This window comes from Acomys russatus, chromosome X (genome assembly GCF_903995435.1).
Source record: "Acomys russatus chromosome X, mAcoRus1.1, whole genome shotgun sequence".
NCBI lineage: Eukaryota > Metazoa > Chordata > Mammalia > Rodentia > Muridae > Acomys > Acomys russatus.
This window is the reverse complement of record NC_067169.1, coordinates 15,200,945-15,225,677: the sequence shown is the minus strand read 5'-3', so window position 1 is coordinate 15,225,677 and position 24,733 is coordinate 15,200,945. Positions and strand designations below refer to the sequence as shown.

The window sequence follows — 24,733 nt, the reverse complement described above, 5'->3', positions numbered from 1 at the left end:
CGAGATGCTAATTTGATTTATTATCTGTGTACAGCCTGGGGAGGAGAGAGGCTCATAAAAGTGTTCTAGGCTGGTCATTCTGAAAGTGAACGTTTATTTATCTGCAAAGCTGCCGAATGTCCCTGCAGGAAGTCGCGGGCTCAGCAACCCCTGACTGCACAGACAAAAGTCTCCCCTGCACACAGGGCCGCTTTGATTGTTCCCAACAGCTTTGTGCTCTCCCTGGGGGAAGAGGAGAGTCACAGAGGCAGTTTTCTTCCTCTTTTCTCACGCTGCAGAGGAAGTGATGTTGAGGAAACAGTGGCATTGACTTGGCCGGCAAACCACATCAGGCAGGAGTTGGGGAAAGCTCCAGGCAAGGTGGTGGCACTTTTGTGCCTCTACTGCTCCAGGCCTGAGGAAACTGCAGCTGGCTTGGACCATGGGGACCATGGGGACCATGGGGTACATACAGCTGGCATGAAGCAAGAGAAGCCAAACTTGGAAATCGATTCCCAGGGACCAGGTTCCCCAAGGACCTATGCGTGAGTTTTAAGCTGACCAGATTTATGAACACATTTCACTCAGTCTTTTTTTTTTTTTTTTTTTTTTTTTTCTTTTTTACAATTTTTGGGAGGTTCAGGGGGACGAAGAGAGGGACTCAGATGAGCTCGCGCTTCGCAATCATGAGGACTAGATTTCAGATCACAACACCCACATTACAAACCAGGCATCTCTACAGATGCAGGAAGATCGCTAGGGCTTTGTTGCCTTCCAGCCTAGCTGAGATTCAAGGCCCAGGTACAAGGAAGAGACCTTGCATCAGAGAAATAGGCAGAGTGATGGACAGCACAGCCAGGGCCCCATTAGGTTTTTCACATTCCCAGACAAGTTTGAGCACCCATGCACGCACATGTTCGAATACACTTGACAGGAAGTCAGATGCATAGACACACCAATAAATTAAAAAAAAAAAAAAAAACGAAACATTTTAATTTGAGGAGTTGGAGAGATGGCTCAGCAGTTAAGAGCACTGCCTGCTCTTCCAGAGGAGCCGGGTTCAATTCTCAGCAACCACAGAGCAACTCACAACTGTCTGTAACTCCAGTTCCAGGTGATCTGACACCCTTACAGCAATGCACATAAAATTAAATAAAAATTTTTTAAAAAATTTAAAAGGCATTATTTGAGCAGGATATGGTGGTACACACCTTTATTCCCAGTACTGGGGGAAACAGAGGCAGCAAGGTCTTTGATGTCCAGGCCAGCTTGGTTTACAAAGTGAGTTCCAGAATAGCCAGGGCTGTTACACAGAGAAACCATGTCTCATATTTTTTATTTATTTATTTTTATTTTACGTGTATGGTTGTTTTGCCTGCATGTAAATGTCTGTGCACCACATGAATGTCTGGTATTCACAGAGGGTAGAAGAGGGAGATACATTCTCTGGACTGAAGTCACAGTCAGTTGTCACATGGACACTGGGAAACAAACTCTGGTCCTCTGCAAGAGCAGCCAGTGCAGCCAGGGCGGTGGTGGTGCACGCCTTTAATCCCAGCACTTGGGAGGCAGAGGCAGGCGGGTCACTGTGAGTTCGAGGTCAGCCTGGTCTACAAAGTGAGTCTAGGACAGCCAAGGCTACACAGAGAAATCCTGTCTCGAAAAAACAAAAACAAACAAAAAGAGCAGCCAGTACTCTTAACTGATAAGCCATCTCTGCAGTCCTAAATGTTTTTTAAATCTATTTTAGGGCCCTAAAAATCAAATCTTTCATGCTTTCTTGCCTTGGCATCTGACCCTCAAAACCACAAGCAATTTGACCCTCTTTCCAGGGTTTCTCTGTGTAATAGCCCTGGCTGTCCTGAAACTTGCTCTGTAGACCAGGCTGGCCTCGAACTCACAGTGATCCACCTGCTTCTGAATCCAGAGTGCTAGGATTAAAGGCATGTGCCATCACTACCTGCCCCCCCCCCTTTTTTTAATTCACTACTAGGAATGGAAAAACTGGGATAAATTCCTCCCTTCCTTATTTTATTTTATTTTGCTGTTGGGGATGGAAGCCAAGGTTAAGTATCTATTTACTATGCAAGTGCTCTACCACTGAGCTATATCCTCAACTCTACTGCCAACCCCCCAGTCTCTTTAAAGAAAAAAGCTGTACATTAAAGTGTGTGTGTGTGTGTGTGTGTGTGTGTGTGTGTACAGCACATCACTCTCGTGGAGGTCAGAAGACAACTAATGAGAGTCAGTTGCTTCTCCCCTGTCATATGAGTGCCAGGCATCAAATAAACTCAGGTTGGTCATCAGAATTAGGGGAAAGCACCTTTACCAGCTGAGCCATGTTGCTGCCCAATCCCCCTCCCCAGGTCCCTTCATAACACTCCCCGCCTCCTCTTCCTCTGTCCTTCGCTTTCTTTTCTGGAACAAGGCCTTGTGGGGCATAGTAGCACACACCTTTAATCCAAGCACTTGGGAAGCAAAAGAAGGTGGAGCTCTTGAGTTTGAAGCCAGCCTGGTCTACATACAGTGTTCCCAGGCAACCAGGGCACATAGGGAAGATCCTGTCTTTAATTAAAAGAGAGAAAGAGGTTGTGCTGGCTGGTGGTGTTATTACATAGCCCTGGACTGGCCTTGAAATGGAAGCAATTCTACGGAAATCTCCCAGGTCCTGAGATTGTAGACTCAAACCACCATACCGACCCTGCCCACCCCATCTCCTTTATTTTATTTTGGTTTTTGCTTGTTTTTATTATTATTACTTATTTTCTTTTATTTTATATGCAATGGTACTTTGCCTGCGTGTATGTCTATGTGAGGCTGTCAGATCTTGGAGTTACAGACAGTTGTGAGCTGCCATGTGGGTGCTGAGAATTGAACCTGGGTCCTTTGGAAGCGCAATCAGTGCTCTTAACCACTGAGCCATCTCTCCAGCCCCACTTTTTTTTTTTTTTTTTTTTTTTTTGAGAGGTTTCTCTGTGTAGCCCTGGATGTCTTGGAACTCATTCTATAGACCAGGCTGGCCTCAAACTCAGAGATCTACTTGCCTCTACCTCCGAAGTGCTGGGATTAAAGGCATGAGGCATCACTGCTAGGTCCCGCCTAGCCCTACCTAATTAAAAACAAATCCTGTATCTAATTCTAGCACCCACTACGTTGTTACAAACCCAGGCTGTCCTTGAACTCTACTGTATATTCCAGGATGTATACATGCCAAGATGGCCTCAAATTTGTGTATCTCTATCTTAATTTTCAACCCACTCTAATTTTTCATTTGTTTTCATTTGTTTTAGTTTTGAGTCAGGGTCTCAGGTAGGTCAGGCTCCACTTGAGCTAGATACTTAGCTTGGAGTGACTTTGAACTCCTGATCCTCCCAAGTGTTGGGATTACAGGCCGATTCTACCACACCCAAACTACTTTAAAATCCATCTCTGTCTGTGCCGTCCACTGCTTTAAAGCTAAAGTGCGAAACTGCAAAAAAAAAAAAAAAAAAAGGAGGCGGGGCGGGGGAGGGAAAAAGAGCTGGAGGCGCAGTTCAGTTGGTAGAGCATTAGCTTAGTTGATCCCCAGCACCCCTTAAAAAGAAAGAGAAGAGGGGGGCCACCTCCTAGCAGAACCAGCTTCTTCTGAAGGGATTTCTCAGAACTCCTACCCCGTGATTTCTCTTGCCCCATTGGCTGTCAGCAAGTGGCTGGCAATCTCAGTCACCAAGCATTGCTCTAACAAATTACTCTAGGTTGGAAGGGCTTAAATTAAAACCATCTATCCCTCACAATTCTGCAAGCTGGGAAGACCAAGGTCAAGGCACCGACAGGTCTGGTGGAGAGCAGAGAAACAAAGCCGGCTGTCTCTTATCTTTTTATAAAGATGTCAGTCCTATCCAGGAAGGCCCTTGTGATCAGTTCAACCCCAGGGCCTCCACTTCCTGACTTTAGAGGTTAGGATTTTGACAGGAATTTTGAAGGGCCACCTCTACTTAAACACTCAAAGACTGTATAACAGTGCTAAATTTCTGCCCACGTGACCAAAAAAAAAAAAAAAACCTTAAAAAAAAAAAAACACTCTTTTGTTGTTTGTTGTTCCTGGGGAAGGGAGGCTTGGGGGCTCAGGGCTCTGAGCATCCAATGAGGGATTCTGGGGTACAACACCTCAAGGTGAACAGGAGGGACAAATAAGTACAAGAAAACAGGCGGACAGAATTCACTTTTGTAACAAGGCGGCTTTTACCCACAGTCACCCAAGGTGACTTGCCCATTTGTTCCTGAGAGAGCAGTCTCACTTCCCAGTTACCTTTTGTTCAGCCCTACTTCCAACACTGAGGTTGCCTCAAGGGTGTTTCCCTTAAGCTTTGTAGGCTACCGAGAGACTCTCAGCAGGGGATTCAGAGCCTGAGACTTGCCCTGGAAGCCTAGCTGCTCTTTTTCTCTATGATCTTCCAATCACCTTTCTTCTATGCCTGGTATGACCGCAGGTGGATTTCCCTAACTAAAGTTCCTCAACCAAGCCAAACCAAACACCAAGCAAACAAAAAACCCTAGACTAGCAACTGGTAAAGATCCTTGCTTAAAACTAGGGCTGTGAGCCGGGCGTGGTGGCGCACGCCTTTAATTCCAGCACTTGGGAGGCAAAGGCAGGTGGATCTTTGTAAGTTCGAGGCCAGCCTGGTCTAAAAGTGAGTAGAACAGCCAAGCCTACACAGAGAAACCCTGTCACCAAAAAAAAAAACAAAAAAACAAAAAAACAAAAACAAAAAAAACACATAAAACAAACAAGCAAAAAAGACTAGGCAGTGGTGGCACAGGCCTTTAATCCCAGAACTCATCAGGAGGCAGAAGCAGGTGGATCTCTGAGTTCAAGGCCAGCCTGGCTACAGAGTGAGTTCGAGGACAGGCAGGACTACACAAAGAAACCGTGTCTAGAAAAATAAACAAACAATAAAAACAGACAACACACACACAGAGTTTTAAAAAGTAAAATGTATGCCAGACAGTAATGGTGCACGCCTTTAATCTCAGCACTCAGGAGGCAGAGGCAGGTGGATTTCTGATTTTGAGGCTAGCCTCTGGGACTGTAGAAGGAGTTTCAGGACAGCCAGGACTACACAGAGAAACTCTGTTTCAAGAAACCAAAATAGATAAATGTAACAAAAAGTATACATAAAAAAACAATAAGAAAAAGGTAGGCTTGCACTTAATACTATTGGGTTTAAGGTCCGTCTTTGCCCTTTAGTTTGGTAGGTGATACTGGGCAAGTTAGTCTTTGAGTTTTTGTTTCTAATTTTTACATTTTGACTTAGAGTCTGATGTAGCCCAGACTGACTTAGAATGAACTATGTAGCTTATGATGCTTCTCCTGCCTCAGTCTCCCAAGTGCTGAGATTGTAGGCATGAGCCACTACCACACTGTTTGAACCTTCAGTTCTTTAGCCTTAGAACACTGTTGGGACTGGGGTTGTAGATTAATGGCAGAGCATTTGCCTATCCTGCACAAAGCCCCAGGCTCCAGCTCTATCATCACACCAAAACAAAAGAAAAAATTTCTGTTTATGTCCTTTCTCCTTGGTAAAACAACAGAAAACAAACAAAAACTTACTGCAAGAAGGCATTTAGAAAATTTAATGTAACATGACTGGTGTCTCTTGTTAGGTTTTTTTTGTTTGTTTGTTTGTTTTTTTTTAAGATTTCTTTCTTTACTTATTTTTTGTTTGTTTTTTGTTGTTATTGGTTTTTTTTGTTTGTTTGTTTGTTTTTGTTTTTTGTTCTTTGTTTTTTGAGACAAGGTTTCTCTGTGTAGCCTTGTCTGTCCTAGACTCCCTTTGTAGACCAGGCTGGCCTCGAACTTACAGCCATCCGCCTGCCTCTGCCTCCCAAGTGCTAGGATTAAAGGCATGCACCACCACACCCTGCCTGACTTTGTTTGTTTTTAAGATAGGATCTTCTGTAGCTCAGGCTGGCCTCAAACTCACTAGGGAGATAAGTATGACCTCACATTCTTGATTTGTGTGCCTCCACATACAGAATGCTGATAAATTGGCATGTGTCAGGGCTGCAGAGATGGCTCAGAGGTTAAGAGCACTGCCTGCTCTTCCAAAGGTCCTGAGTTCAACTCCCCACAACCATATGGTGGCTCACAGGCATCAACTGGCATGTGCCACTATATCTGACTTGGCTCCTCACTACTTCTTTCATCCCTCTTTCCCTCCCTCCACATCCCCTATGTCTGTCTTTTGCTTGGGCAACATGGCCTTATTAGAGAAAACCAGGATTACATGGGATTGAACAATTAGCGCTGGGGCCCTTCTTGCCAAAGATGAGCTCAACATTGACAAAGTACCAGTTACATCGCTTCCTATACTTGGCTTGGCCTCCTCTTTTTTTCCCATTCCTCCCCTTTGTATAACTGCTTCCTCCTCCTCTCCTCCTCCTTCCTCTTTCTCACTCTTCTCTCTCTTCCTCTTGGAAGTTGGAGTCATCACTTTTTCACCAGCAGCCAGGGTAACCCCAACTTTACCTCCCAGCATGTGGCCATCTACTTCCAGAGTGGTCAAGGCCTTCACCCAACAGTGGCCTAGGGGAACCTTGTCTTCCAGAGGCATCCCTGCCAGAAGTGCAACTCGATCGTATAGGGCAATGCGTTCCATTGAGGCTATATGAGCCTCAGAGACTCACAGACAAACCCAGATTCAAAAGCAGAACTGCACAGGCGGGACTGGCAGACACCGCCCTTGGGAACACTTTTGGAGACGGGCGTTTACAGTGTACAATGGACTAATCACCTGTGGTTGTACCTTTAGCACTGGGAAGGAGGAAGAGATACAGTTACTGTGAATGTAATTCATTGTAACAAATACAAAGAGATAAAATGAACGGGAAAGCCCATCCCCGATCATCATTGCGAGGGATGAAGGAAGCCCTGAGGGGAGAGGAAGATACAGAAAGGTCCTAGGAACATCAGCATCTGTAGCCTATCCGAGAGCAAGATCCTTAGGCTTTGGTGGTCAAACCCTAGTCCTTGCCAGGTGTGGTGGTACATGCTTAGAATCCCAGTGCAGGGAGGCAGAGGAAGGAGGAGGGTCATGAGTTCAATGCCAGCCTGGCCTTCATAGTTGTGCTTTGTTTCTTTTTTCTTTTTCTTTTTTATTTAATTTTGATTTATGTGTGTTGGTGTAAGGGTGTCAGATCTTGGAGTTACAGACAGTTGTGAGCGGCCATGTGGGTGCTGGGAATTGAACCCGGGTCCTTTGGAAGAGCAGGCAGTGCTCTTAACCACTGAGCCATCTCTTCAGCCCCATTGTTGTGCTTTGTTTCAAAAAACCAAAACCCCTAGTCCTGGTTCACAAATTTAGGAAATGTCTCAGATTCCTATGTGGGAGTTATTAGAATTCAGTGGGTCTCAGCCTTCCCAACACTGGGACCCTTTACTACAGTTCCTTGGTGGTGGTGACCCCCAACCATTACGTTATTTTTGTTCCTACTTGAGAACTTTAATTTTGCTACTGTTGTGGGTTGTTGTGTAAATAAATATTTTGGGAGACCGGAGGTTTGTCGGAAGGGTTGTGGCCCACAGGTTGAGAACCACTGCTATAGTTCCCACACAGCATTTCATAACTACCTGTAATTCCACTTCCAGAGGACCTAATGTCCTCTTCTGGCTGCCGGAAAGACTAGGCATGCATCTCATACACAGGGAAAACACTCACACACACAAAAATGAAAAGAAAAATTTTAATCTTAAAAAAATTAACCTTTTCAGGCTGGGCAGTGGTGGAGCACACCTCTTTTTTTTTTTTCTTTTCTTTCTTTCTGCCTTTTTTGGGGGGGTTGTTGTTGTTTTGTTTTGTTTTTTGTTTTTCGGGGTTTTTTTTCTTTTTTTTTTTTCAAAACAGGGTTTCTCTCTGTAACCTTGGCTGTCCTGGACTCACTCTGTAGACCAGGCTGGCCTCGAACTCACAGCGATCCACCTGCCTCTGCCTCCCAAGTGTTGGGATTAAAGGTGTATGCCACCAGTGCCCAGCATTCCATTTTCTTTTTTTTTTTTCTTTTTCTTTTTTTCTTTCTTTCTTTCTTTCTTTTTTTGTTGTTGTTATATATTTTTTTTATTTTTTATATTAATTTATTCAGATTACAACTCCATTGTTCTCCCATCACTCACATCCTTCCGTTCCTCCTACCCTCCCACCCCCACCCTATTACCCTCTCTTAGGTCCATGTCCAAGGGGGATCTCCTCCCCCACTTTATGGTCACAGGCTAACAAGTCTTATCTTGGTAGCCTGTTTATTCTTTCTTTGAGTGCCACCAAGGCTCCCCTCCAAGGGGAGTCGTTAAATATGGGGCACCAGAGCTCATGTCAGAGTCAGTCCCTGCTCTCCACATAACTGTGGAGAATGTCCTGTCCATTGGCTAGATCAGAGTAGAGGTTTGATGTTTACTACTTGTATTGTCCTTGGTTAGTGCAATAGTTTGAGCAGATGCCCCTGGGCCCTGATCCACCCATCACGATGTTCTTCTTGTAGGTTTCTAAGATCCTCTGGATCCTTCTATTTCCCCATCTCCTATATTTCTCTCACCTAGAGTCTCAGTAGGATGTCCTCACATCTGTCCCAATCTTCTGGTAAGTGAAGACATTCATGGGACATGCCTTTTGGCCTAGTGTCCAGATATAAGTGAGTATATACCATGTGAGTCTTTCTGTGTCTGGGTTAACTCACTCAGTATGATGGTTTCTAATTTCCTCCATTTGTCCACAAATTTCTGGATTTCTTTGTTTTTTATCCATTTTCTATATAAGGAAATTTAATGAAGTTGTCCAGACCAAAGTCAATGCTCAGGAATGGTACAGGTGGAGGCTGAAATCTTACTTTTAATGCCAAACTGTAGGTCATTTGAAAGTTCACAGTTGATGCCAGGCCTGCTGGCACACACTTTTAATCTCAGCACTGGGAGACAGAGGCAAGTGGATCTCTGTGAGTTCGAGGCCAGCCTGGTCTACAAAGGGAGTCCAGGACAGCCAAGGCTACACAGAGAAAACCCTGTCTCAGGGAAAAAAAAAAAAAAAGTTTACAGTTGAGCAGGGCATGGTGACTTTCCCAAGGTCGCATGGAGAGACCATTAAAAAATAAAACAAAACAAAACAAAACCCACCTCCCATTCATGGTGGTTATGCTTAGCAGACTTAAAAGAGAACAGGGATTCCTTATTTGATAAATCATTAAATTGGTAAAGTATGTCTAAGGAAAACTAACAACAAACAGTATAACTAATGGTTAATATTGAACATTTTCTCTAAGATCAAGAACTAGGTCAAGATGCCTGTTGTAATCATTTATATTCATGATGACAGTAGCAGTCATAGCCACTGCAATTAGGCAAGAAAAAGAAACAAACCCATCTGAATTGGGAAAGAAAAGATGAAACACACTGGGCGTGGTGACACACAGTTTTAATCCCAGCACTCTGGGTGGCAGAGGCAGGCGGATCTCTCAGAGTTTGAGGCCAGCCTGGTCTACAAAGCAAGCCCAGGATAGACAAGGCTACACAGAGAACCCCTGTCTTTGTTTGTTTGTTGCTTGTTTTTTTTTGTTTTGTTTGTTTTTGTTTTTTTTTTTGAAGACAGGGTCTCTCTGTGTTAGCCTTGGCTGTCCTGGACTTACTTTGTAGACCAGGCTGGCCTCGAACTCACAGTGATCCGCCTGCCTCTGCCTCCCAAGTGCTGGGATTAGAGGCGTGCACCACCATTGCCCGGCAAGAAACACTATCTTGGAAAAACAGAAGAAAGAAAAGAGAAGATGCAACTTAATTGCTGATGATATGGTTACATTAGGTAGGAAGAAAATCCCAAAGAAACTACAATTCAAGCATTATTAGACATAATTAAGAGTAATTTTTAGCAAAAATCACTGAATTTAATGTTGAGCAGGTATAGTCTCCTCCTCCCCTCCTTCTTCTAGATAAGGTCTCATGTAGGCCAGGCTAGCCTCAAACTCAATATATAGCACAGGATATCCTTGAATTTCTGATCCTCCTGCCTCTATCTCCTCAGTGCTGGGATTCTAAAGGGAGGGCACCATTCACAGTTTATGTGGTGCTCGAAGTGGGGCCCAGGACTTCTGGTATGCTAATACAGCACCTTACCGGATGGACCATGCTATCCCCAGCCTCTCTTGTGAGGTCTCAGTGAGAAGGCTGGATCAGATGCTAAGGCCCAAGTTAGTTCATTTTCACAACTCCCTCTTTGTCTGTGATATTGGTGATACTATATTCCCAACGTTTCCTTTGCTCTGCTTCTTCAGCACTGTCTTCCTTAGTCCCCTGCCCTCCTCTTCCTGTTCCTTTGGATTTTTTTCCCCCAGTTCTGTCTTCAGGTATCCACTCCTGTAAAGTGTTTGTGCTCAGGGCTCCATGTACAAGCAATGCTGTGTTATGTCCTACGTGAGTGTCGCCTTGTGTGTGTGTGTGTGTGTGTGTGTGTGTACACCATCACACCCGGTCGAATAATTAATCATTTAAAGAAGCATAGGAAGCCAGGTGCTTCACTGGAACTCATCTCAGATGGCATCCTATTGTTGGCCCTGTGTCATGGAGATCCTGTTGTGGATCTTCGGGATGACCCCTTCTTTCACACTTTCCAGCAGTTCGTAGATGGGGTAGATATTGGGGTGGGCCAACTCAAAGCCTTGGATCTGGGCCTGGCTGGTAATCGAGCTAATGAAGCCACCAGCTCTCCCACATCCACACCACCAGGGCAAGCTCTTCTGCACTGGCCCAGCCAGCTCACTCAATGTTGCAGCTGGCAAGTGGTGGGCCAAGCTCTCCCAGGTTCATGACCTCAGGGCCAGCTCACCCACACTTCTGACACCGGGGCTTCTTTATTTAGGACAGGGTCTCTTGTAGCCAAGGCTAACCTCAAATTCACTGTATAGCCAAGAATAACCTTGAATTCTTGATCCTGCTGCACTCCTTCCTTAGTGCTGAAATATTAGGCAGGTATGGGAATTGAACCCAGGGCGTCTTCATTTGTGCTAGACCAATACCCTACCAACTGAGCTACACTCTTCCTCCAAGGTGTTTGCAGCCATCTTCCTTCTGTTCTGAATGCCTGGCCTTCTTAGTACCCTGGCTCCTGGGCATCCTTTAATTCTCAGGTACTGCGCTCTGGCCAGGGAACCCTCCCAGAGTCCTACACGCTGTCTTTGTTCTTCCTATAGCACAAAAGCAGGCTGCTGACTTGATTACCTCTCTGTCCCCTACTGGACTACAAGCCACCAAGGCCAGGAATGTTGTCCTTTCTGCATCCCCCTTGCCTTGCAGCAGGCACCCTTAGCCTTTAATTCAGTTCCTGGCATAAACGTTGGTGCTTTTTACACCGAGAACTCACCCCACCACCCCTGTATACAGTTTCATCTTTCTCTACCTGGTTCTTAATCAATCAATGGGTCTCTCCAGCTTTATTGCCTATATCCAACCATTCCCGAGGACTTTAGGCAGCGAGCAGGTGCTTCCTTTCCTGTGAAGGTGTGTGAGTGACCATATTTTCCAAAGCAATGATCAGGACACGTGATCTGACACATGTTTTAACACATGGGACAGAATATTTTAAAGCCCCACCAACTTGGCAGATTTGGGTAACGTAGTTCCATTGTGGAGGTGGGAGGGGGAGTCAAGGACCACGGGCTCATTATGCACCCCCAGAGTGGGCAGAGCACTGCTTTCAGGACCTCTGCCATGTGGTGAGTGGCCCCCACAACCAGCCCAATACAGGGGTTGCTATCGGTGGCACACTAGCTCGAGTGATCGGAAGGAATAAGGAAAAATTTGTGGCAGAAACAAGCAGTCATTAGGACCATATGCTCTATTTCTAATCGATGGCTGTTAGAAGTAATTCCCCGACATTTCATTCATTTTTACTGCTTCCCCTTCAGGGGCAAGAAGAACGGCGTTGTTAGGCTGCATTTATGGATGAGGGGACTTCGAAGCGGAGAGGTTAAATGGCTCAGCCCCAGTCCCCAAGTGAATCAGACACACAGCCAGCCTCGGATCCAGAATTCCGACTTGAGCTTCTATGCCAAGATCCCTCGGGGCACATTTCCTCTCTCATTTGCATAAATCATCAACATTTTTTTTTCCCAAGCTTGTGCTGAGAAAGCCCCTTTTCAAACAGCGGAAACTCCCTTTGCCTTCTGTCGCCTTAGTTTTATTTTATGAACCAAATTCTGTTACTTCAACACGTAGACTTGCTATTTTCCCTTTCGTTGAGCCCTTTTCAAAAGAGGGTCGTGACCTTTGCTTCTACATGCAATGGAAACGGGTGAGCCCGACTGAATGAAACATGATCTGGAGCCCATATCAAGTGTAATTTCAACTAATGTTCAAAATACCATGCGGTTGGTTATAAATCTTGCCTCCTGGCAGGTTATCAGAAAACTAAGAACGGCTAAATGCTGCTACTAGGTTTGAACTCTGTGGGGTGGAAGGCATGCTTCCAACACGCGGATCGGATTCCTGGGGTTAGAAATCAGAAACTGGACATGCCAGGGCCACACAAGCTTTGAGATATTTCAGTTGGGAAATCTGTAAAAACTCCTACCTGACATGGCTGCTATGTGGACCGAGCCTTCTAATTACCCACAGAATTACATAGTTTCAGGTCCTGACAGAATTCTTAGCTTGTGACCTCATGTGCTTCGCCGTCCTTAGGTGACTCTATGGAGGTGCCAGGATGTGAGCCTCAAGTCTTGGGATCCCAGGGCATGAGCATATTGCTGACCCTCAAGGGAGGAAGTCTTTGCTACAGCTTTGGTGAAAGCTTCCCTTCCCTGTGACATTCCTTACGTTAGGTAATCAAAAAGAATTTATGCCTGCTCTGGTTTTGCCATCAGGGGGAGGGGAAAATCTTTAGTAAGGTACATTTCAGCCTAGATGTGTCGACGCAATCCTCTTCTTCTTTAGCGTACTTATAAGACCACTCAGCTGTTAAGGCAATAACGCTGTGAATCAGAAGTTTTCAGCGCAGCCAAACTTAGCCTTAGATTTCCTGTTGCTGCCTGTGCAAGTAGCTGAGGGTCTGCTGATCTCAGCCCAGTTCTCTTCCTTCATCTTGGGACAACACCTCTCTCTCTCTCCCTCCCCCCTCCCCCGCCACCCCACTCCCCTTACTGTTACCTCAGCAACTGTCCCAGCTCCATGCTCCTCGGCATGATGATACAGGACTAAGCCTCTGAAATTGTAAGCAAGCCCCTTTTCATAAGAGTTGTCTGGAAGCCAGGCATGGTAGTGCACACGTCTTTAATGCCAGCACTCAGGGAGGCAGAGGCAGGCAGATCACTGTGAGTTCGAGGCCAGCCTGGTCCACAAAGAGAGTCCAAGACAGCCAGGGCTACACAAGAGAAACCCTGTCTCAGAGGGGGGAAAAAAGTTGTCTGGTCATAGTGTCTCCTTCCAGCAATAGAACACTACGTCAGGGGGCTTAATGGCATATGTGTTTCTCCAAAGTTCTAGAGATTGAAAGACCATGACCAGGGTGTCCCCAGGGTTGGGTCTCCCTGGGGCCTTTCTTCTTTCTCCTTGACTTCCATATGCTTGGCCACTTTTTCTCTGGGTCCTCAGGTCTTCTTTCTCCTGGGCACAGAACCTCTTAGTGTCTTTGTATGTCCAAATCCCTTCCTCTTATAAGCACTCTAATCTAAATTAGATTGGATTAGGACCCACCCCTGCCCCCACCTCACCCCACCCCCACCCCTCTTCACCATTCACTTCACAGTCTATATTTTTATTTCTTGTGTGTGTGTGTCTGTGTGTGTGTGTGTGTTGAGCATACGTGCACAAAATTTCTCGTGTGTGATTATATGTATCTGTGCAGGTGCACACACTCTTCTCTGTGTTTGTGTGTGTGAAGGCCCTAAGTTAATGTCAGCTGTCTTCCTAAGCGGCTCTTCAGATCTATCTATGGACAGTCCCATTATATAGCCTTGGCTATCCTGAAACTAATTATGCAGACCAGGCTGGCCTCCCATGCACAGAACTCCATCTCCCTCTCCTTCTCAAGTGCTAAAAATAAAGACACGTAGCTATTTTATTTTTTGAGGCAAGGTCTCTCTCATGGAACCCAAAATGTAGCAATTCTGGCTAGTCTAGCTAGGAACCTTGTCCTGGGCGGGGGGGGGGGGGGGGGGGCAGGGGGGGCTCTTATCTGACTCCTGAGTGCTGGGATTACAAGCAACCACCATACTAAATGACTTTTCCATGTATTTTGGGGATCCGAACTCTGGTCTTTATGCTTGCTAGACAAGCAGTTTTTCTACCGTGCCATCTGCCCAGCATGCATCATCCTTTTAAAGTCTCTACTTGCAATTGTGGTCACACTCGGAGGTTAGTATTTTAGTACCTCTAGTTGCAGTAAGTGAGAGGGATGAAAACTGCAGGTGATGGAGCCCAGTTTGTCGCATAGTCACTCCTCTCAACTCCCTCTGGAGATGTGCGCTTCCCTGTCCCTGGACTTTGGCCTTGGCTGTCTGACATGCTTTAGTCAATAGACTGTGAACAGGTATATTAACAGAAAAAGGCTTTACACAGGCTTGCCCCGTCTAGCCTGTCTTTTTGCTCTCTAGGCCACCTTGGAGGCCAACTCAAACTCCTGTACTTCTGGCACAGAAAGCTGAAGCACAGCGCTCAGGATTTTTGAGGCTAGCCTGGCCAAGGCGGTAAATTTGAAATCAGCCCGGATTGCATAAGTGAAATCCTGGAGAGAGGGTGTGGGGGCGCAGGGGGGGGGGGGGGGGAGAAGAAGATAAAGAAGAAGAAAGGAGACAAAGACTGGTCCTCAAAGCCCACCCCTAGTGACATACTTCAGCCAAGACCATACCTACTCCAACAAGGCCACATGTATCACCTAATCCTTCTAATCCTATCAAAGAATTTCATTTCCCTGTCACCAAGCATTCAAATATCTGATGAGCCCATGAGGTCCATTCTTATTCAAACCTCCCCCACCACCCTCCTAGGCCCAGGTCAGTGGAATTTTGCTATAGTAGTTTGAACTGAAAGACCCTTTGTGCCAAGGCCGTGCCTTACTTCCTGTGTGGTTCCTCTCATATATGCAGTATATTACCTCATATAAATATGTATATGTATTTGTGGAATTAATACATGCAATCCCCTTCTCAATTTCAAAACCCAGAGTTGTTTTATCAGCCAAAATTCATGCTCAAAAGTGTGTGAATCAGAGCCGGGCATGGTGGCGCACGCCTTTAATCCCAGCACTAGGGAGGCAGAGGCAGGCAGATAACTGAGTTCGAGGCCAGCCTGCTCTACAAAGTGAGTCCAGGACAGCCAAGGCTAACACAGAGAAACCCTGTCTAGAAAAACCAAAAAGAAAAGAAAAGAAAAACGTGTGGGAATCAGGCCAGGCATGGTGGCGCACACCTGTAATCCCAGCACTGGGGAGGCAGAGGCAGGCAGATCTCTGTGAGTTCCAGGCCAGCCCGGTCTACAGAAGGAATTCCAGGACTGTCTCAAAACATCAACAACAACGAAACACCAGACAAAAATAAAAGAAAAAGAAAATCTCTTTTGTGAGATGGCCAGGAATAGTCTATAGTAGTTTTATATTTCTTTTGTCCTTTCCTTTTATCTATCATCTATCTATCTAATAATTATTTATTTATTTTGAGACAGGGTTTCTCTGTGTAGGCCTGACTGTTCTGGAACTGGCTCTATAGACCAGGCTGGTCTCAGAGATCTGCCGGCCTCTGCCTCCCAAGCACCAGGACTAAAGGTGCACGCCACTGCAATCAGCCGACAGGGTTTTTCTTGTTTGTGGTGTTTCAGATGTAATTGGAGCCCCCTGCTAGTGCATGCTAGGCAAGTATTCCATAACCAAGCTATAGCTGGGCGGTGATGGCACACGCCTTTAATCCCAGCACTCGGGAGGCAGAGGCAGGCAGATCACTGTGAGTTTGAGGCCAGCCTGGTCTACAAAAGCAAGTCTAAGACAGCCAAGGCTACACAGAGAGACCCTGCCTCAAAAAATTCTGGATGTACTGGAATTTTTTGTGTAGAGCAGGCCCGCCTCTGTCTCCAGAGTGCTGGGATTTAAGGTGCAGGCCAATCATACTTGGCCTAAAAAATTCTTTTTAAGCAAAAACATTTCTTTCAAGATTTATTTGTTAAAATAGTGTGTGTGTGTGTGTGTGTGTGTGTGTGTGTGTGTGTGTGTGTGTGTGTGTGGTGTGTGTTTGGGTGCCCTCAGAGTCCAGAGGCATCCACTCCCCTGGAGTTGGAGTTCTGTTCTGCTTTTATGGTATTGCTGGATTAAGATCTACCCTGGAACGGTAAGCAGCGGGCACATTGCTTGTCCTTGCATGGGGAGTGAAGTGAGAGACTGACTTTGGTGGCTCGGGTACAGTCGTTAATGAGGTTCCTCATCAAGGGAAGTGTCGTGGGAGGTGCAGTGTATCTTGTTTATGACCAGGAGCTGTTGGGGCTTAGTTACAAGAGTGAGGTGGCCATGTGGAAGGCTGAGGGGGTGGTGTTACCAGCAGTGTACCAGTTCAGCCAGTACCTGTGCCAGCAGTCGGGTCTGGAGATGCTACAGCTCCCAGCCCCTCCCAAGATTAACTTTCTGAACTGCTGTGACTCCCAGAATGTAGGCATTATCTCAGTCACGGCAGCTTTGTCCATGGTACCCTCCAAGGCCTGAGACTGCTCCAAGGAGGGCTGGGAGTACGTGAAAGAACATAGCAAGTAACGGATGCCACCTGCTCCAGTGTTATGGGGAGGAAAGGCTGCGATGCCACAGACTCAAACACAGTGGGGACGTCACTCTAAGGGCAGCTTCTAGCTATTGCTGGCCCAATAAAGGATTTAGGAATGGTCCCTGGGGGAAAAAGATCTACCCTGAAATTTTAGGCCCTGCCTGTCCTCTAACCAGCATGTACTGTCTCAGTGTGGATTTCTGGCTCTTGGTTTTTTGTTTGTTTATTTGGTTTGCTTTGCTTTGTTTTGTTTTGTTGCTTTTTTGAGACAGGGTTTCTCTGTGTAGCCTTGGCTGTCCTGGACTCGCTTTGTAGACAAGGCTGGCCTCGAACTCACAGAGAACTTGCCTGCCTCTGCCTCCCGAGTGCTGAGATTAAAGGCGTGCGCCACCACGCCCGGCTGATTTCTAGCTCTTGTCATAGAGAATGGTTTTCACCATTTCGGAAAATCAAACAGATCCCTTAATCTAACAATTCTTAAAATGCTGGTTTGAAAATTTATTTATCTACTCTCATGAGTGTGTCAATGATGTGTGTGTGGGCGTGCATACCACACCACACCTGTGGAGGTCAGAGGACAACTTTGTGGGACGAGTTCTCTCCTTTTTACCTTTACGTGGCTTTCGGTACCAAACTAAGATCCTTAGGCTTCCAGGGTGAGCTCCTTTACCCACTGAGCCATCTCACCAGAACAGGTGCTGAAAATTTTCACTAAGAGGATTGAGATTGTGGGAGGTGCCGAAGATTCTTGTTTAAAGTACTCCCTGGGCTGGGCTTGTGGCTCAGCGGTAGAACTGTTGTTAATGAAGCACCCCACAGTCCGTCCCCAGAACCTGAAGACAAAGTTGGGAGAAATTCTCAGGTGCTAACTTCCTTTTGTTGTTGCTGTTGTTGGTTGGTTGGTTGGGGGTTTTTGTATTTCGAGATAGGGTTTCTCTGTGTAGTCCTGCCTGTCATGGAACTGGACCTGTAGACCAGGCTGGCCTTGAACTCAGAAAGCCACCTGTCTCTGCCCCCTGAGTGCTGGAATTAAAGGTGTGTTGTTCCCCCCTGCCTCCCCCCCGCCCCACTTAGCTGGAGGTAACTTCTTACCTCTCATTGCCATAGATGCCTAGTAGGTCTGTGTTGGGATATCCTGGAGGTAGGTGGGCTGTCAGATGCTTAAACTGCAATGCTTGGTCTTTGAGACATGGCCAACTCCTTTTCCTGATTAGGGCATTTGAAAAGCAACCAGTACACTGCATTTCCCTTTATTCTTGCCCTTGTCGAAAGAAATCTATGTGCTAGGTTTTTTGTTTTTTTGTTTTTTTGGTTTTTTTTCCTTTCACATTTAATCATTGCTGGGGCACATATGGTAAATTAAGCCATGTCATTGCTTTTGTGTTGTGTAGCTCTTTTCACTATTTTGGAAGAGAGAGAGAGTGTGTGTGTTCAATGGAGAAAATGTAGGTTTACACCAAACCCCAAACATCATGAGCCTTAATGGCAACCATGTGTTGTTCCTGAGATTAGCCATCTAATTCCACAGAGGAGAAGAAAATACAGTATCGCCTGCTTGCACATGGAGTGAGCCAGGGGCGTCTAAAGCTATCTGGAGATGGATATCTGCTCCAGGTGTATCAAAGAAAAGGATCCCTCTTGCGAAAACTTTAGCTATAGACTGTAATAGGAATAGTTGAGGCAAATGTCTTCCCAAGGGTCGCGAGAGAGCGCCACAGTTAAAACAGCTCCTGCTCTGGTGCTGGTCAGAGAGCTCAGTGGTTAAGAGGGCTTACTGCCAGCCAGGTGCGGAGGTGCACCTTTAATCCCAGCACTCTGGAAGGCAGAGGCAGGCGGATTGCTGTGAGTTCAAGGGCAGCCTGGTCTGCAGAGCGAGTTCCAGGAACAGCCATGGCTACACAGAGAAACCCTGTTTCAATAACAACAACCGAAGAGTGCATACTGCCCTTGCAGAGGGCTTGAGTTCAGTTCTGAATACTGAGGTTGGGCAGATCACAACTGTCTGTAACTCTACCTTCAGGAGGAGCTAACCCCTCTTGGCCTCCAAAGGCATTTGCCCTCATAGGCGCTTAACTGCACACAGACATGTACTACAGACGTAATAAAAATGAGTGAAAAAAAAAATGAGTGAATGAATGAATGAGCAAATAAAATACCGAAATAAAGAACACTTGTTTCTCAATCATGAAGACCATGTTGGGCCCATGAAAGGTTATGGGGGCTTTTAAGGTGAGACTGAATGCCTTTTGTACTAGCATGTGGCCATGAGCTAATGGGGGCCGGGGAGTGGAATATAATGGGCTGTATGAGAAATGTCACCAAGAAGTTCAGGCATATGAACATTTTGTCCCCAGTTGGTGTCACTAGTTGGAGGATTAGGGTGTGGCCTTGCTGGTAGAAGTAAATCACTGAGGGTGGACTTGGAAATTACATACCTTTACCCACTTTCCTCCCTCCCTCTCTTTCCTTCCCTCTGGTGGTTTGAATAGGTTTGACCCCCAATAGACTCATGTGTTTGAAAGCTTGGCCCATAGGGGGTGGCACTATTAGGAGCTATGACCTTGTTGGAGGAAGTGTGTCACTGTGGGGGCGGGCTTAGAGGTCTCCTATGCTCAAGCTATGCCCTGTGTGGCTCACAGTCTCCTACTGCCTGCAGATCAAGATGTAGAATTCTCAGCATCTTCTCCAGCACCACGGCTGCCTGCATAGCACAATGCTTCCTGCCATGATGACAGTGGACTAAGCGTCTGAGCTGTAAGCCAACCCAATTAAATGTTTCTCTTTATGAGAGTTGCCGTTGTCATGGTGTCTCTTCACAGCAATGAACCCCTAACTAAGACACTTCCTTTCTATGTGCATCATATTTGCAGTTGAGATGTGATCTCTCAGAGGCTCCAGCAGCCATACCTAGCTGCTACCCTGCCTCTCCATCGTGATGGATTCTTAGCCCTCTGGCACAGCACCCCAAATAGTTTCTTCCTTCTCTAAGCTTAGGATATTTTGTCAAAGCAACAGGAAAGTCACTAATATAGAACTTGCTGTTAATGCTCACATAACTAACGCAGAAGTTGATCATTTAAAAAAAAAAGATTTATTTATTATTATACAATGTTCTGCCTGCATGTAACACACAGTAGAAGACAGCACCAGATCTCATTGCAGATGGTTGTGAACCCTCCATGTGGTTGCTGGGAATTGAACTCAGGACCTTTGAAAGAACAGCCAGTGCTAGCCAGTACTCTTAACCTCTGAGCCATCTCTCCAGCCCCAGAGGTTGATCTTAAAATCCATGAAATAAGGGCTGGAGAGATGGCTCAGTGGTTAAGAGCACTGACTACTCTTCCAGAGGACCTGAGTTCAATTTCAGCACCCACATGGCAGCTCACAACTGTCTGTAACTCCAAGATCTGACACCTTCACAGACATACATGCAGGTAAAACACAAATGCACGTGAAATAAAAGTAGATTAAAAAAAAAAAAAAAGTCCATGCCGGGCAGTGGTGGTACACACCTTTAATCCCAGCGGCAAGAGACAGAGGCAGCCAAATCTCTGTCAGTTTGAGGCCAGCCTGGTCTACAAAGAGAGTTCCAGGACAGCCAGTGCTATTACATAGAGAAACCCTGTCTCGGAAAAACAAAACAAAACAAAAATCCATGGAATAAGCTCGGAGTCTCTGTAAACTAAAAGACTGTAATCCTAGCTCTGAGCGGCTTAGAGACAAGAGGACCATGGGGACCTTCTGGCTTTCAGCCCAACTGAGAAGAACCCCTTGCTCAGAGAGGTACCCCGCTTCAAAGGAATAAGTGGAAGAGCGATAACAGGAGACACTCAATGCCCTCTTTTGGCTTGTGCCCATGAACAGAAACGAATGCACTTCCTACACATACATACAAAACGTTTTTTTTTTAAATCACCCTCATCAAACTGTGGAATCATCAAATGTGTCTCCTTGTTGGAAATCTGGAGATGCCTCCAAACACGTGTGGTCCATCTTGCCGCTTTTTCCTTGGATTTGTTTGTAGGCCACTTAACCACCAATGTGACTCTGAGAAGTGTCCAAGAAGAGGCTGTGAAAACAAGTAAGGTCGCTACAGTAAGACCATGCAGAAGAGGCTCCAGCCCTTTGTACAATCTGCTGCAGCCAGAGCAAGCCTCCTGCATCCCTGTCCCTGTCGCTGTCCCTGCAGTGTGGCCACTGCTATGAATGATGTGGGATCAGGCCTTGACTCAGCATCGGTACTACTGTCAGAAGTCTCAGATGGCCTAGAGGCAGTAGATGAATGAAGTTATAGAGGGCTTGGTTGCAGGGTCCAGGGGTTAAATCATGGTTTCTTGTTGGCAATGCCCGAGGACACTGATGTAGCCCCAGGATGTTGACTTAGTTCTAGCTGGGCGGGGGGGGGGGGGGGGGGGGGGGGGGGGGGGGCTGGAGTCAGAACTGAGTTGGGAAACACTCCAGCCCCAAATTAATATTGTGGATAGGAATTTTTTTTTCTTGCTCACAATTCGGCATGCAAAAACCAATGCTCTTGCCCTTGCTTTTCCTGAGACTAGAATGATCTTGACTGTTTTTGTTTTTTTCTTTTCTTTTCTTTTCTTTTCTTTTCTTTTCTTTTCTTTTCAAGACAGGGTTTCTCTGTGTGGCCCTGGTGGTCCAGGACTCACTTTGTAGACCAGGCTGGCCTCAAACTCACAACTCACAGCGATGCAGCTGCTTCTGCCTCCCGAGTGCTGGCATTAAAGGCGTGTACCACCATCACCTGGCTGCTCTTGACTCTTAAACCCTATTTCCACTGCTGGTGGAAAAGCAGGTGAGTCAACACCACCCAGATTAGGCAGTGGCAGTGCTGTGGTAGTCTCTTTCAGGGTCACTCTCCCTCATCTCTACCTCTCCATCTTTTCTCCCGGGGGTAACTAAGCTGGTTCTCTCAGCTTGAGGACAGTTACTGCATGCTCGTGTTGGTTGTTACTCAGTGACTCCAGCTGCTTACCTAGTCCCACCACTGAGCAGACTAAAAGGAGCAAAGCATTTCCTTTTTTTCTCCCCCATAGAGTCTGTGATTTGAGTAGGGCTTATCAGGGGCTATCTTTCCCATTTCCCTTGGTGTCAGCAAGGGTACCTGGAAGGACAGGGTTAGGATCATCTATGGGGTGTCTATGACAGCAGCTAAGGCTGTCACCAATAACTTCATCTGGAGCTATCAGTTGGAGCTGATGGCCTCTGCTTGTGGCCTAGACTTCTTTATAGCATAGCAGGGCAGCTAGGTTCTATTGGCAAGTGAGAGGCAGCAGGGGAAGTCAATTTGCCTTTCATGGCCTCAGGCCTCAGAAACCAAATAGTATGGCCTTTGTCCTATTCTGCCAAGGTGGTCAGAAAGACCTGCTTAATTTGTTGTTGGTGCCGGGTTTTTTTTTGGGTGTTTGTTTGTTTGTTTGTTTTGGAGGCAGGGTCTCACTTCTTTTTGGTTCTTCAGTTTCATCAACTTCTTTTTTTCTTTTTCTTTTCTTTCTTTCTTTCTTTTTTTTTTTTTTTTTTTTTTTTTTGTTAATTTTATTTTTTGTTACCATATACCATGTATATTGTTTATGTGTTTCTTGCTACGTAGCCCAGAGTGGCTTCAAACTCACTGCAGTTCCTTTGCTCTCTAGCCTCCCAAATGTGAAGATAATAGAGGCATGAGGTACCTTGCCCTGTGGCCATGCCCTTTTTGTTTTTCAAACAAGAGTTTCTCTCTGTCGCCCTGGCTGTCCTGGAACTCACTCTGTAGACCAGGCTGGTCTCGAACTCACAGAGCTCAGTCTGCCTCTAACTCCTGAGTGCTGCAATTTAAGGCACGTGCCACCACGCCCAGATTGCCTTGCTCAATTTTCAGAGGAAAGTGAAACAGTCATGATGGAGGAAGGTTCTGGACCCGTAGGTGAACCCCAAAACAGCACCTAGGCCATTTGTAGACCAGTCTAGTACAATCTTTACTTTTGATACAATTATCATTGACCTCTCAGAGTTGCCTTGGTCTCTTGTCTGTTGGATCTCTTCTGGGTCCCTTGCTGGTACCCAGTCTCGGCTTTCCAGCCTCACAGCCACTTCTGTGCATCTTGAGGCAGAAAGGAGTGTGCAGAGCTCTACTTCTCTGTGCTTGAGTATGCCAGGAAGCTCGCCCTCAGGGTGTCCTTGGCTGTAGTCACACTGTGCTTCTGGCTCCATGATAGGTGTGAAATCTCACTGGGTGGTGTGCAACTGCCCCTGCTCCCCTTTGCTGGAACTCCAGATCACTGAAGAGCAGACTGCTCTCTCTCTCTCTCTCTCTCTCGAGGGACCTTCGTGGCAAATTGTGCTCAACCGGTTCAGCCCGCTGGCCCACTTTGGTGCTAGGCTGGAACCTCAGGCTCCCTGCATGCTAAACACATGCTCTCCCACTGAGCTGCATTCTCAGACAATTTCATAACTTATTTGTCCAAACCTTTGTCCTTTGGCCACATCTTACTGTGAAATGAGGACTTTTGTTTTGTTTTGTTTTGTTTTGTTTTTTTCTGGCAAACCACGTGTTTAGTGAAAAATGGGAAGTTATCAGGGAAAAAGAAACTGTTGTGATGGCATATGCCTGGAATTCCAGTACTCTGGAGACTCCAGTAAGTGACTCAACATGAATTTCAGGCCAGCCTGGGTTATGTAGCAAGTTTTAGGCAAGCCTCAGCTACAAAATGAGACTGTCTCAACCACGCACCCTTGTATTTGCCAGTCCCCAGTTCTCCGTTCTCCTTTCTCCTGTCTCTTGGAATTCCCAAGGCTTTCCCCAGACAGGAGGGGAAGGCCCTGCAGCTGTGGCCTACCCTGCCCGCCACAGCTTGCACCAGCCTCCTTAGACTTCACGTGCAAGGACCACAGGCAACTTCAGTGAGCACAGGCGAATCTGAGGAGTGAGGCTTGCTTACTCCATTCACTTGCCAGCCTCAGTTTCCTTCTTTTCCAGTGCAGGGTCCCAAAGAGAGCAAGCTCTGCAGGCTGCAGAAAAGAGTGTACTGCCATTGGGAGGACCATCCTCTGCCTCCCTTGCAGCTAGCGTTTCCTCCTCACTGTACCCTCCCAGCTTTGCCTTAGAACGCAGGCCCATTACAAGGAGGCTTCTGCCCCCTTTATTTGTGTTGTGTTATGACTGAATACAAGGCGCATTTCCTGTATGCTAGGCAAATGCTCTTCCACTGTCTACATTATTATTTCTAGCCCTTCCTTAGTCCTTTAAAACGTTTCAATTTTTCATAATACTTTTTTAATTAAATTTTTTATTTGTTTTTGTCATATATAGCTTTATTGTTTTTAGCTATGTTGTATTTCTAATTTCTGTAGGAGATATCTATATATCTATATATAGATATATATTTCCTTAAACATAAAAGATATGTTTTCTTTCCTCCCTCCAACCCTTCCCATGTATCCCCTTGTTTTCTCTCAAATCCATGTCTTTTAAAATTGTTTTTTATATATGTGTGTATGAGTTTCTAAATATAAAAATACTACCTGCTCAGTTGATACAATGTTACGTATATATATGTATGCGTGTATGTGTGTGTGTGTGTGTGTGTGTGTGTGTGTGTGTGTGTGTGTGTGTGAGATTTCAGGGCTGACCACTCGATATTGGATAACCAATTGGTGTGCTCTTCCCTTAAAAAATACTGCTTCTCCTGCTCCCAGCATCCCTTAGTTACTCGTTGCTCTTTGTCTAGGCTTGAGACTTCCTGGGCCTCCCTCCTTCCACATCAACATGCCCATTGGTGTTATTCTTGGTCACTTAATACATTTTCTTTCTTTTCTTTTCTCTCCCCTCCTCCCCTCCCCTCCCCGCTCCCCACGCCAAGCTGGCTTTGAGCATACAAGCCAAGGATGGCTAACTCCTTCGGTCTCCTGTGCCCACCTTCTAAGTGTAGTGCTGGGCTTGCAGGTTTGTGGTCGCATACTTAGGTTTTATGCAGCGCTGGGGATGCAAACCAGGGCTTTTTGTATACTCGGG

At 46.1% G+C, this 24,733-nt stretch overlaps 1 protein-coding gene across 1 annotated transcript; it reads left to right on the top strand.

Annotated features, from left to right (window-relative positions):
* The first annotated feature begins 16,382 nt into the window (after positions 1 to 16,382).
* On the top strand, positions 16,383 to 16,670 carry LOC127184939 (MICOS complex subunit MIC13-like). The gene has a single exon (XM_051141402.1). The coding sequence runs from the start codon at positions 16,383 to 16,385 to the stop codon at positions 16,668 to 16,670; it is 288 nt and encodes a 95-aa protein (XP_050997359.1).
* Positions 16,671 to 24,733: the final 8,063 nt, after the last annotated feature.